Source organism: Oncorhynchus keta, chromosome 3, assembly GCF_023373465.1.
Source record: "Oncorhynchus keta strain PuntledgeMale-10-30-2019 chromosome 3, Oket_V2, whole genome shotgun sequence".
Taxonomy (NCBI): domain Eukaryota; kingdom Metazoa; phylum Chordata; class Actinopteri; order Salmoniformes; family Salmonidae; genus Oncorhynchus; species Oncorhynchus keta.
Genome location: NC_068423.1, coordinates 12,018,360 through 12,031,705, shown reverse-complemented (window position 1 = coordinate 12,031,705; position 13,346 = coordinate 12,018,360). Strand labels below are relative to the sequence as shown.

The following is a 13,346-nucleotide window of genomic DNA, read 5'->3' as shown; positions in this document are numbered from 1 at the left end:
ACAAATTTACTTACTTAGAAACACTACCTACTAACCACAAAAGGAAATTGTTTTATGAATTGTATATACACTTCAAAACAAGGTAGCAAATACATTGGAGCATACCGTTGTCATTGGTCGCGTTAGACAATAGGCCGATGCTGGCCAGATGCTTAGGTGTGGACACAGAGAGGGACATGACATCACCAATGGCCTCGTGGAAGCCTGGGTTAGCACCGCGGCGGAAGTTTATAGGTTGTTCCTTGTACTGCAGGTAATATTCAACATGGCCCATCTCGTGGTGCACTGTGAAAAGCTGCTGCATGTTGACTGTGGTGCACTGTTTGATCCTGAATGTGAGGAGACATCACATATGAAGACACCGGAACCTTCTTTCGCATCCCCTCTCTTTGAGTTCAATTCCACTTGCTCACCTGAAGTCCTTTCTATTGTAGAAGTCCCAGGCAGATGCATGACACACCACCTCGCGACCTTCTGGCTTCTCAAACATAGACTTGTCCCAGAACTCTTGGGGCATTTTGATGAGGCCGAGGGAGGTGAAGAACTCTTCAGCCACCCGGAACATGTGAGTAGCATTCCAGTTCTGAGGAAAATCGTTGTATTTCAGGTATATACATACGGTCAAGCTAATGTTAACAGACCTCCAATGGACGAACTTTGACTTTTACCTGAGTTAAAGTGATTAGGAATAATTTGGGAAAAGGGAGTTCAACTAGGCTAGATAACTTTGGGCTTTTATTTTTAACAAACTGAGTTTTGGGATGTAGTTTTATATACAGTAATGTAATTCATTAACTTTCAACTCACAATTTCTCACAGTTCTACATGTAAACTGATCTACAGTAATAAAATCTCATATTTCACCAGCTTACTTTGGCCACCATTTCATCGGTCACGTCCACATTGGGTTTGCCGGGGAAGGGGATCATCATGCCATAGATGTTGTTCCAGGTTTGCGACCACATGTTTCCTGAGGAAATGAAGCCCAGGCACTTAGCATTAGTCAGAGGCTTGATAAATCTACTGGTTGAGCCTTCCTAGTCACAGACACTGAGCAAATACCGCTATTGCATTATAGCTAGCAGCGGGGGGTTCCTGGCGCACGTTTATTGTCATGAATCTTGCCCTGGAGGCAGGACTGAGAGATTTCCGCTAGATGGGCTAGCTGCAAAGTAAAAATGGTCTATATTGTAAAAATTCGTGGGAAAAAATTGCTTTTTGGATATCATTTTAGGTTGGAGTTAGCACTAGCAGTGTGGTTAAGGTTTGGTTTAAAAATCAGATTTTATGACTTTGTGGCTGTGCCAGCTAGTGATCACTCTGCAAAGCTGCCTCCAGGGCAAGATTCGTGACAATAAATGCCAACCTGCTTTCCTGACAGTCACTTGATCAGGAAACATCGGAACCCGTTCTAACCTACCGAGTGGCTGACAGTAACGTATATTATAGGGCCCAGATCAGGGGACAAGTAATAATGAAAAACTCAGGGCCCTAGCTAAAGCTAATGCTAAGCTAAGATGACTGAGTTAGTTTGAAAAATGGCTGATAAATCAGTGACTGGTCATTGTGCATGGGCTGTAGCTCAGTTGGTAGAGCATGGCGCTTGTAACGCCAGGGTAGTGGGTTCGATCCCCGGGACCACCCATACATAGAATGTATGCACACATGACTGTAAGTCGCTTTGGATAAAAGCGTCTGCTAAATGGCATATATTATTATTATTATTATTATTATTATTATTATATTATTACTATAAGTTAACACAGACTTGTAAAGGTAAACTCACCTAGCAGGTGAGCAGGGATAGGTCCTTTAAGATTTATGTATTTCGGTCCGTAATGGTCGTAGAGCTTGCGGCGCACAAAGGCGTGAAGATTCTGGTAGAGCGGCTGCACCTGTTTGTAAATAGCCTCCAGATCATTCGCAAAAGTCTTTGACTTGTACCACGAACGCCAGTATGCTCCAGTGTCATCGAAACCTATAGAGGACATAACCATAATATTTATCAACAATGACATTTCACCTCGTCCACTCCTCTCTTTCATTACAGCTATGGCCATAACTTACAATACTGTATGTTAGAAATGGTGACATTCACAGTGATACACATATGTAAGGTGAACGTGACATTCTTACCGTCAGCTTTATAGGCCTTGTTGCTAAGCTCCACAAACTTTGTATACTCTGCCCTGAGTGGCACACCCGATGCATTGTGCCAACCCTCCCATGCATACAGCAGTGTCTTGTAGCTCCGTGAGTTGGCCATGGTCTCTGTCAGCTCTGTGGAGCCGAAGTCAGACACCCTCAGTTAGAATACAGAAACTGCTAGAGCACGTAGGGGACTACTGGTTTTCCAAACGTTGCCAACGAAGAGAGAACAACAGTTGTAACTTTCCTAAAACAGTGAGGCATTTAAGTGTTCAAATGACTTCCTGATCTCCTCTCCGTGCGACAGGTGGGTTACAGATACATCTAAGAGATTAGCTTTGAGTTATGATGACGCAACAGCGGCAGAGTGGCCAAAAAACAATTCACACACTTTTTGCACATTCTGTTGTGTTACAGCCTGAAGTTAAAAATGAATTCAATTGAGATTGTGTGACTGGTCTACATTTTACACACACAACCCCATAATGTCAATGTGGAAGTATTCAAACCCTTTGTTCAGGAGTAAAAATGTGCTTAACAATTCACATAGAAAGTTGCATGGACTCACTCTGTGTTCAATAATAGTGGTTAACATACTTTATGAATGACTACCCCATCTCTGTACCCCACACATACAGATAATTGTAAGGTCTCTCAATCGACCAGGGAGGTTTATTAATGCCTTCCAAAGGGCACCGATTGGTAGATGTATAAAAATATATATATTTTACAAAGTAGACATTGAATATCCCTTTGAGCATTGTGAAGATATTAAGTAGGTTTTGGATTGTGTATCAATACACCCAGTCACTACAAAGATACAGGCATCCTTCCTAACTCAGTTGCCGGAGGGGAAGGAAACTGCTCAGGGATTGCACCATGAGGCCAATGGTGATTTTAAAACAGTTAAAGAGTTTAATGATTCTGAAATGAGAACTGAGGATGGGTCAACAACATTGTAAATACTCCACAATACTAACCTAAATGACAAAGTGGAAAGAAGGAAGCCTGTATAGAATATAAAATATTCCATAACATGCATCTGTTTTGCAACAAGGCACTTAAGTAATGTGGCAAAGAAATTAACTTTTTCCTGAATTCAAAGCATTATGTTTGGGGCAAATCACTGAGTGCCACTTTTCATATTTTCAAGCATGGTGGTGGCTGCATCATGTTATGGGTATGCTTGTCCTTAGGATCAAAATAAACGGAATACAGATAAGCACAGACTAAATCCTAGAAGGAAACCTGGTTCAGTCAGCTTTGACACTGGGAAACAAATTCACCTTTCAGCAGGACAATAATCTAAAATCTCAAGGCCAAATCTACACTGGAGTTGCTTACCAAAAGACGACATTGAATGTTTGAGTGGCCAAGTTACAGTTTTGACTTGAAATAGTCTTAAATCTAATGCAAGGCTTAAATGTCTTTCTAGCAATGATCAACAACAAACTTGACAGAGCTTGAAGTATTGTAAAATGAATAAATGGGCAAATATTGTACAATCCAGGTGTGCAAAGCTCTTAGTGACTTACCCAAAAGGTGTTTCTAACATGTATTGTCTCAGGGGGTGAATACGTATCTTATCATAGTGTTTTACTTTTTATAAATGTTAGATGTTTTCTTCCACTTTGACATTAAAATATTTTGTGTACTGTAGATTTCAATTTTTCATCCCACTTTGTAGCACAAAATGTGGAAGAAGTCAAGGCACTGTATTTTACAGGCTGATCATAGGAAGTGAAGGTGAGGAAAGTTGAAGGCCACTGAACAAAATGAGTTTGGTGGGGGGAAAAAGCAATGATCCAATGGCTGGGGTCCCTGTTTGTTATTATAATACAACCCAAAGTGTTGTTTTTCAACACCGGTCAGGTTCTTTAGTTACCCAGGACCACCCAATGTTTACTTTAGTAGATTGTGAAATGAGGAATCATCTGGGGTGGAAGTGGACTCTCATTTTGGAGTGTAAACACATTAGCAGAAACCGTTTCCATGAACTGGTTTGAAATGTATATTAGGGCGTCAAAATGTACACAGTGTAGCAGGCCTGTAAGAGCGTTTGATTTACGTCCACTACACTGTATAACATTGGTAAATGACTTACAGTAAGTGCAACGGGGATTGTTTGGGTGCATTACTGAATGTTGCATTGGAAATGGCTCTCACACAATCTTCTCACACATCTACTGTCTTTTGGCAATCATGATAGTTCACAATTATTTTTTGGGCGGGCACAGCACACAAAGCACAGGCCAGGGTTTAAACCAACACGTAGATAATTGGGAATGACTGATGAAGTCGACGTGCTCTGCACTGTAGTCTGATGACCAGTAGCAGGACGTTTCAACGTTCCTAAAGAGCTGAAAGTCAGCCACTTCCCCCAGAGACCTCTTCAAAGTAATTACCCTCATCCTGTTGCTTTTTCTAACTTGATATAATATTTACCGCTTCTCTTGTCTTTCTTTTTTTGGACAACTATACCCCTCTTTGTTAATACGTTTCCCTACTTTAAAAACAAAAATGTTTTACTTTTTGTCTTAGAGATTCTCTGGTACTTTTGTAGTTCTGAAAGCAGCACTCACTAGCCAAAAGTATAGTCTGTCTCTGTCTGTTCTATAATGACACCTTGTCTCATGCAAGTCATTGCTAATTGAGGTGAGACAGTAATTCTGCTCATAGATTATGCATGTAAGAACTACACATGGACACATTCAGCCCAAAGCGGGAGGTTTCTTAGTCGCCAAAGTACCAGAGCATGTCTTTAACTGTAATTACATGAAGACAACCACTTACCTGGCTCAATAGACCAGCATTCATTAGTCTTTGGACACACTTTGGCAGTAGAGTATATTTCAGACATCTTGCTTAGTATGACGTTGTACTGGGGAAAAAAGGAGATTGTGAAAAGACTCAATTACTCTGTGACTTCATTCAGACCTTGCTGACGCCGTCCTTCAACAGCTCAAATAAATATATTGTTTTGTAACATCTGCTACAGATTGTCTGACATTTCAGTATCACATTATACACCACATCTGAGTCCGACTCATCTGATAAGATGTAGACAATAGAAGACTGACCTCATTTCTTTCTCCTGCAGGTAGGTTAGCCGCTCCCAGGATGTTGATCTTCTTGAGACGCCTCTGCAGAGTAGTGTTGAAGGTGGCCAACACAGTAGGAGAGAAGTTATCTTTGGCCTTCTTCCCCCAGGCTTCTGTGAAGGCCTGCTTCATCCCATCAGATTCCACCTGTAGACACAGACCGGTGACCAGGTTATATAATCTAGCTGCCCAACAGCCCTCGCTTCACAGCATCCCGTATTTTGGACAAAGTAGCACACGTAACTAGTAGTCACAGTCCAAGGTGGAAATAGTACACACAGGTACCATTGACATCCAATCATTTGGGACATTGATATGTTTTGTTCAGAAAACGATTAATAACCCTACCTAAACGACATGCCAGACTCAAGGAACCCATTAACTGTAGTTGCCCTTTTTATACAATGGTCAATCACACAATTATTTTCCTACTGTATTTTTTTCTTATTCCCGACTTCTGATCTAGTGTTAGACTGATTGCACCAATCACAGGCAAAGGCCCACAGCATATTGAATGTTAATGTGGATGGTGGCAATTAGCTGTAGGGCCAGAAGGCCCTCATTCTGGTAACAGTTAAAGCACAGGGGTTGAGTGAGAGTAAAGCTAGAGAACCCTGACCGCCGGATCAACAAAAAAAAAAGTGCCTAATACGTAAGTAGTGAAGACGACTACTGCACTGGGAAAGCACCATCGCTCACAGTTCAAGGTTGGCATACAGACATATTGTTCTCTTACTACTGAATTATAACGATGACAAAATGGGTGACACTGGAAGGCAAGGCCGCTCAGAACGTCACACACAGTACATAACATGTTATCCTTTCAGTTCTGACACTGACTGAAGCACATTGAAGATGTATCAAAGGGTTGAGAAGCTCTAGCTAAGCCGCCTCAGTTCAGCTTAGCTTCCTGCTTCTGACAGCTGATTTTTACCAATACTGACAAAAACTAGACTGTCACAAACATATTAAATAGGGTTGTTTTTATTATCAGTTTAGGGTGTTTTTACAGTATAGTGAACTTCGCCTAATGCACACAGTCACACATGCTAATATTACAATGTTTCCCTTTCTGTGAATATGCCACCAGCTACAGTAGTTTGGGGTTTCTGAATACTCTATCACATTTGGGGAAAACAAAGCCACTCCTTTCCCTCCTGTTTGTTCCTAAACCGAGTAGACGGACCTTAGGTAACTTAACTTGCCTTTGTGTACTTTAGGTCCTCTCAATGCATTGCTAATTTAACCCATTTGGGTACCCTTGTTTTTTTTGTGCTATTAAAAACAAATCACCTATTGCCTTTCTCACTTTTTGTTTTCCTACAGGGAATCTGTCTACATCCACTGTGTTAGGGGTTGAAGAAGGTCCAGTAGTTATGTTCTTAACCACAGAGCAAAGAGTCACTGTCAGGACACTGACTACACTGGGGCTGTCTGCAGTCACAGCCCAGGACATAGACATCCTGTCAGGAAAGTAGCTTCTGTTACTGTGATGTTTTCATTGAGTTCCAGCTTAGCTGATGTCTATCTAACACCACTGATTAACAATGGGCTGAACGGAAAACTGGTAACAGTGTTGAGGCCTTAACTCTGACCTTTCTCCTCCCTATTTTCCCCTCTCTCCCCCTCTCTTAACCTCAGTTTTGCTGTCCCACACCCAACTACAGTGGGGCAAAAAAGTATTTAGTCAGCCACTAATTGTGCAAGTTCTCCCACGTAAAAAGATGAGGCTTGTAATTTTCATCATAGGTACACTTCAACTATGACAGACAAAATAAGAAAAGAAAATCCAGAAAATCACATTGTAGGATTTTTTATGAATTTATTTGCAAATTATGGTGGAAAAATAAGTATTTGTCAATAACAAAAGTTTAATCTCAATACTTTTATATACCCTTTGTTGGCAATGACAGAGGTGAAGACATACAGAAAACGTTTGACAAGGTTCACACACTGTTGCTGGTATTTTGGCCCATTCCTCCATGCAGATCTCCTCTAGAGCAGTGATGTTTTGGGGCTGTTGCTGTGCAACACGCACTTTCAACTCCCTCCAAAGATTTTCTATGGGGTTGAGATCCGGAGACTGGCTAGGCCACTCCAGGACCGTGAAATGCTTCTTACGAAGCCACTCCTTCGTTGCCCGGGCAGTGTGTTTGGGATCATTGTCATGCTGAAAGACCCAGCCACGTTTCATCTTCAATGCCCTTGCTGATGGAAGGAGGTTTTCACTTTAATCTCACGATACATGGCCCCATTAATTCTTTCCTTTACATGGATCAGTCGTCCTGGTCCCTTTGCAGAAAAACAGCCCCAAAGCATGATGTTTCCACCCCCATGCTTCACAGTAGGTATGGTGTTCTTTGGATGAAACTCAGCATTCTTTGTCCTCCAAACACGACGAGTTGCGTTTTTACAAAAAAGGTCTATTTTGGTTTCTTCTGACCATATGACATTCTCCCAATCTTCTTCTGGATCATCCAAATGCTCTCTAGCAAACTTCAGACGGGCCTGGACATGTACTGGCTTAAGCAGGGGGACTCTTTGGTCTTGGCCATAGTGGAGTTTGGAGTGTGACTGTTTGAGGTTGTGGATAGGTGTCTTTTATACTGAAAACAAGTTCAAACAGGTGCTATTAATACAGGTAACGAGTGGAGGACAGAGGAGCCTCTTGAAGAAGAAGTTACAGGTCTGTGAGAGCCAGAAATCTTGCTTGTTTGTAGGTGATTAAATGCTTATTTTCCACCATAATTTGCAAATAAATTCATTAAAAATCCTACAATGTGATTTTCTGGATTTCTTTTCTCATTTTGTCTGACATAGTTGAAGTGTACCTATGATGAAAATTACAAGCCTCATCTTTTTACATGGGAGAACTTGCACAATTGGTGGCTGACTAAATACTTTTTTGCCCCACTGTATATTTCTATTTTTTTCTATAGGATAATAAAGATGAGGTGAAAAGCTGTTGACTGCCCTCCTCTCAAGGCCGTTGAATGTGTTCACTCGCTTATGAAAGTTTGCCTCTAATAGTGTATTCAGCAAACAGGGGATGTCCTGAGGCCAGTCGGCGACGTTTCCACCAGGTACCTTAACGGTTTTGGCACTACGTTATCCCTCTGACATTCTGAGAACGTTTTAAGAACATTACATACGGGTTCCAAGGAAATATTATGAAAGGGATTTTTGTCTAGTTCCCTGTAAGTTCCCAGGACGTCATAGAGGACTGTGTCAGGACCTTTTTGTAGGACATTCTCAGGAAGTTTACATTTTACTGTCCTTAGGACGTCGCGTGAAGTTGGGAACGTTTTCTGGGGGACCTTTTTTCTAGTTCCCTTTTTGTCCTGGGGACATCCCCGAAGACGTTTTTTAGGACGTTCTTGGGACATTGTATCATGGTCCTCTGGAGGTTTAGTCTAGTTCCTTGTGTGTCCCTTGGACATCCCTTAGGATGTTTTTAGGACAGTCTTGTTACGTTGTGTTATTGTCTCAAAGCTCCCCTGATTGTCCCGGGTGTCCCAAACCATTATAAGTAAAGTAAAAATGGTATCAGGGTTGTAAGGTACTACGCTGTTCAGCTAAAAATAGTGTAAAGATATTGAATCAATGACAATATGATTGATTACATTTGAAATAATCACTTAGTACTGACTATGTACCCCAATATGATTTAGGGTATGCTGATCTTTCTGCTGCGCCACAAAGTCCTACCTATATTAAATAATTGCACTTAACAAAAGAATTCCATCTGCACTGCTATTTAAATGATCAGTTAATCTGACTATTCTCTCATTGACTTATTTCAACAATTAGAGTTTTAGTATACTTGTCTAATGATGGTGGGCCATAATTATTTTTTATATGTTACTCCTGAATGACTATGTAAATATAATAGTTTGTATTCCGTGTATTTTTAACATAGCCGAGATGTACTTTTAAGTGCAAAGTGTAAGAATTGGCCGATAGGTGAAATCAGTCCTTGATACAGATGGTGTAGCAGCCAAGAGGTTGTGAGGACGTCACAACACCATGGATTTGGACCTGCTTTGACAGCCGTGGGTGCACACACTTTATGTACTTTTTGGGTAGTTGATATTCCATCGGCGTTTCAAAGTAACTGATGATTGCCCAAAACCAGCGGTGCTCTTTGAGAGTTTCGTTTTCAGAGCCTAATTGAGATTTGTCCGGAGGCTTAATATATCCTCTGTTTGATCCTTTGCTCTCCTCGGCATGGGCTAATTTGCACTGAGATTGAAAGGTTATCATAGGTGTGTGTGCATGCGTGCGTCCCTACGTGTGTCTACATAGAGATGCGGGGGGTTGGGGAGGGGATATCTACCCAAATTCAACTACCTAACATGCTTTACTATGGAACGGTACAAGAGTACATTTCGTCTCAGATTCTGCACATCAGCCTAATCCACTTGGACAAAGCTCATGTCTGAGACAAGGACTGAGACAAAGATGAACTCAGTGACGTGGTAATCCCAGCCCAAGTTGAATGGAATGTTGGGGTTAACTCTTCAGTACATCCCCCGCCAGTCAATGTGACGGTCATGCCAATTCAGTGTCGGGGCCTGTGGGGAGGAGACTCGGAGAGAGACCTGGCAGGCTTCCTTCTGCCTGCCAGATCTTATAGAACGCAAAGCCCCTGATTCCCTTTGATCCCATCTTTGATGTGTAAGGAATAATAGCACTCATAACTGGCAACCTACCAGTCAGACCAGAGCTTGCTTTTCTTCCACCTCACATCCTCAGCTCACTGTTGGATAGAGGAAAGCAGCAGGCATTGTGTAAGTTGACACCGGTGACACGGGCTGGGTTCCGGAGAGGTTACACCTGTTGTGGCAAACATGGGGTGGAGCCATCGTTCCATTCTAAGCCTGGCTAGTGGAGGAAAACCCTGTTGAGACAGCCGTCTGGCTAGGGAGAATAACTTTGAGGCATAGACACTCAATGCCTGGTGTTGTGTGTGCTTTTATCTCTCAGCGCTACAGAATACTGCCTCACACCTCTGCAGTTTCATTGATCCCTCCAAATGCCTGGGTGGCTCTACTTTCTCATTTTTCAGTCTCCAGCAAACATAACCAGCCCATACGATTATGCAAATGTTCTCCTGCTATCATATGGTGAGACGGGAGGAGCAGTAAAAGATAAGCTGGTGGCAGTAGCATGCAAATGTCGCATTACTCCTCTCTGAAAAGTCCCATTTAAACCGCACTACAGCCTTTTATTGTTTATCTTAGGAAATCCATGTTATAAAAATGTCAAGTGCATCAACCTGTGAAATTGCATTTTGTACAATGCTTGGAATAAGGAGGCTTCTGAACTTAATAAAAATAACTTGGCCAATTCTTCCCCCCGGGCTTCATTCAAGACTCAGAGACGCTCGAACCACATGTGTTTTTTGATGATTTCAGAAAACACACAAGCCGAGTTGGCAGAAATGAGAGGAACTGAGCATATCATTTTGGATGAGGATGAATAGTGTTGGTTGTAAAGCCGTGCGGGGCTCAACCCAACAAACATCCCTCTATGGGTGCTGTTGTCATACAAGGAACCCCTGGCAAACACAACTCGGTAACACTTTGCAGTGTGAGTGAGTGTGAGTGTGAGTAAATAAAGCCTCTTTTTCTTTACCAGCTATACGACATTCACAAAGCCTTTACTGTATCCTCCCTTATGTAGGCATTCATAAAGTGTGAATGGTAGGCCCCTTACTTGCCCTGAATGGTTCAGGCTGTCTGGCTGGTGTTGGTTAGCAAGGAGAGGCATGAAGTAGAATATCCAATACATGGTTTTTATTTTAAAGTGATAGTTCACCCACATTACACAATGACTTGTTGGTTTCCTTACCCTGTAAGCAGTCCATGTACAAGGTATGACAGCAATCCATCCATTGGTTTAGCTTCCCTGGCAGTGGCTGGAACTGTGGCACAAATCCCATTCATGCCATGGGACTGATATTAGGATTTTTTTGCGCATAATGTTCAAATAATCTAGAAGTGACATTGGTAAGCTTCACAATACAAAGGAGATCATTTCGGATGATTTGGCCATGATGCACAAAAAATGTAAATATCAGTCTGATTACTTGAATGAGATTAAAACATTAGCATTTGGAAGCAATGCCAGGGAAACTAGACCAAATCATGGTTTTCGGTCATTCCTTGTCCATAGACTGCTTACAGAGTAAGGAAGCCAATATGTAATTTGGGTTAACTATCCCTTTAAAGCTCTTGGAGCAAGTGCAGGTATTTACAAAAGGTTCAACTCATCCAACAAGATGCTGGACCAGGCTCAAAGTAAAGTAATGAAACTGATAGAAACTAGTCAAAAGAAGATAAAGACTGAGAATTGATCAGTCGTGACTAGCCCTTGGACTCACAGCAGAGACAGACGGACATTTTGAATTCAATCTCTCAAAGGCCTACACCTGAGCATTTATACTCTCCAGCCACTGGAAACAGTTTAACCCATCCCGTGGTGGAGGCCTTTTAAAAAAGTTATATTGCTTTCTATTTTATTCACTTGTAAGAAAGCCTGTCCCTTTAAGAGTGACTGTCACAGCTAACGGTGTTAATTAGCCTTACTCCCAAATTCAGTTTGCCACCTGTGGTTATGCAGAGAATCTCTGGTTTGCTAACATTATGATACTATCCGTTTTATCCTTTACTGTGTGTGAATGCAAGAACTGTGAGTACATCATTTGTTTCCTGACGAAGTTGTCAATGTTTTAGTCATATTTTCATCATTGTACAGAATGTTATGTTAACTAAGAAACAACTGTTCGCCACATTTTGCCTGTCAATAGACTAATTGTAGCCATGTGTGTCTTTTTTGAGTCACTGGATTGTTCTCTGGAGGATAAATGTTTTCATGTTATTGCTAAATAAAGTAGATGTGCCTTTTTATAGGCAAGTCAACCCCGTTTTCATGATTTCTGGTAACTCATCAAAATAAATCACGTTTTTGGACTAATACAGCAGTTTAGCAGTTTTTTAAAAGTAGAATGTTATTGGAAATTAATGTTGAAAGTTATATTTCTATTGCTAAAACAGGCTGTAAGTTAAATGATATTGTCAATGGGAAGCAGCAACAGTAACTTTTGATAAATATCCCAGTGTCAAAACACCGTTGAAGTGTCTGAATCAATAATCCGTTTGTGATATCTTAAAAACATAAAATGTACTACATACGTGCCACAATAGTAATCATTTATTTTTACGAGCACCTTAATCTGCATATGCACCACTCGTATTGATTAGGGGGGAAATCAAGTTGTATGCGCTGTTGAAACTAACAATTCAAAAACCACATGGAACTGGAAATATTGAGTATCACTCGTTAGAGGACAACATGCCGAAGACAACCAGCATTCTCCAACGCCGTAAGACAAAATCAAAAGGTTAAAAAAAAACAATGATATTGATCTGTTTTAAGCAATCGTTTTTGTGTGATTATGATCACTACATACATCACTAACCAGAGGTAAAAAGGATGTGGTCAAAACATGAGGTTCTGTAACGTAGTAACACGTACTGTCCAAATACATCAACATTTCAATTTAGGCGGATTGTGTACACGTCTCACTAGTTTAACCATTCACAGAGTTACAACATACTCTCATGCACAATTTTAGAAAGAGCTCCTATAGTGACCGTGCAGCAAGCCTGTTCAGTCACCCTGCCTACTTTATTAGAACCCATAGTATTCTATTCATTGTTATTTCAGACCACAATTGTATACATACAGCTTTATTGGACAATCTCACAGCTAAATATTGCACAGAAACCTGCACATTTATGTCCAACTGTAATCAAGGTTAAAGACCAGCAAACTGAAGAACAGCCTCTCTCCTGTGTCTCCAGAGCATAATCTCCATAAATTTGCCTACTCCCACCAGTGATGGTTCTCACACACCATCGTAATATTGGAGGGATTCAAGGCTGCAAGTTCATTTGCAGTGGGACCAACCGAGAAATCCTTTCAGATTTTGGACCCAGTCCTAATGGACTCCTATGCGATTCTAACCTATAGAATTTTATTGTAGGATTATAATCCAATATAAATCTGATAGCATTTTCTATAGCATTTTAT

General features: G+C 41.1%; 2 protein-coding genes across 3 annotated transcripts in view; one reads left to right on the top strand and one right to left on the bottom strand.

Moving 5' to 3' along the window:
- The window catches only part of LOC118366329 (angiotensin-converting enzyme-like), a 36,726-nt gene that overhangs the window by 22,547 nt on the left and 833 nt on the right, over window positions 1-13,346 (bottom strand). The window contains exons 2-8 of the mRNA XM_035748913.2: window positions 5,229-5,396; window positions 4,942-5,029; window positions 2,137-2,280; window positions 1,787-1,978; window positions 873-970; window positions 414-583; window positions 106-329 (exon numbers count right to left, since the gene is read on the bottom strand). Of these exons, the coding sequence (XP_035604806.2) occupies window positions 106-329; window positions 414-583; window positions 873-970; window positions 1,787-1,978; window positions 2,137-2,280; window positions 4,942-5,029; window positions 5,229-5,396 (1,084 nt within the window). The remainder of the gene's footprint in view (window positions 1-105; window positions 330-413; window positions 584-872; window positions 971-1,786; window positions 1,979-2,136; window positions 2,281-4,941; window positions 5,030-5,228; window positions 5,397-13,346) is intronic.
- The window catches only part of LOC118366338 (ABI gene family member 3-like), a 33,382-nt gene continuing 31,841 nt past the window's right edge, over window positions 11,806-13,346 (top strand). The window contains exon 1 of one of the 2 annotated variants that reach the window (XM_035748944.2): window positions 11,806-11,942. Coding sequence is in view for 1 of the 2 variants with exons in the window: in XM_035748925.2 (XP_035604818.2) it covers window positions 11,932-11,942 (11 nt within the window). In the remaining variant the exon portion in view is untranslated. The remainder of the gene's footprint in view (window positions 11,943-13,346) is intronic. The other variant, XM_035748925.2, reaches the window with a different exon arrangement.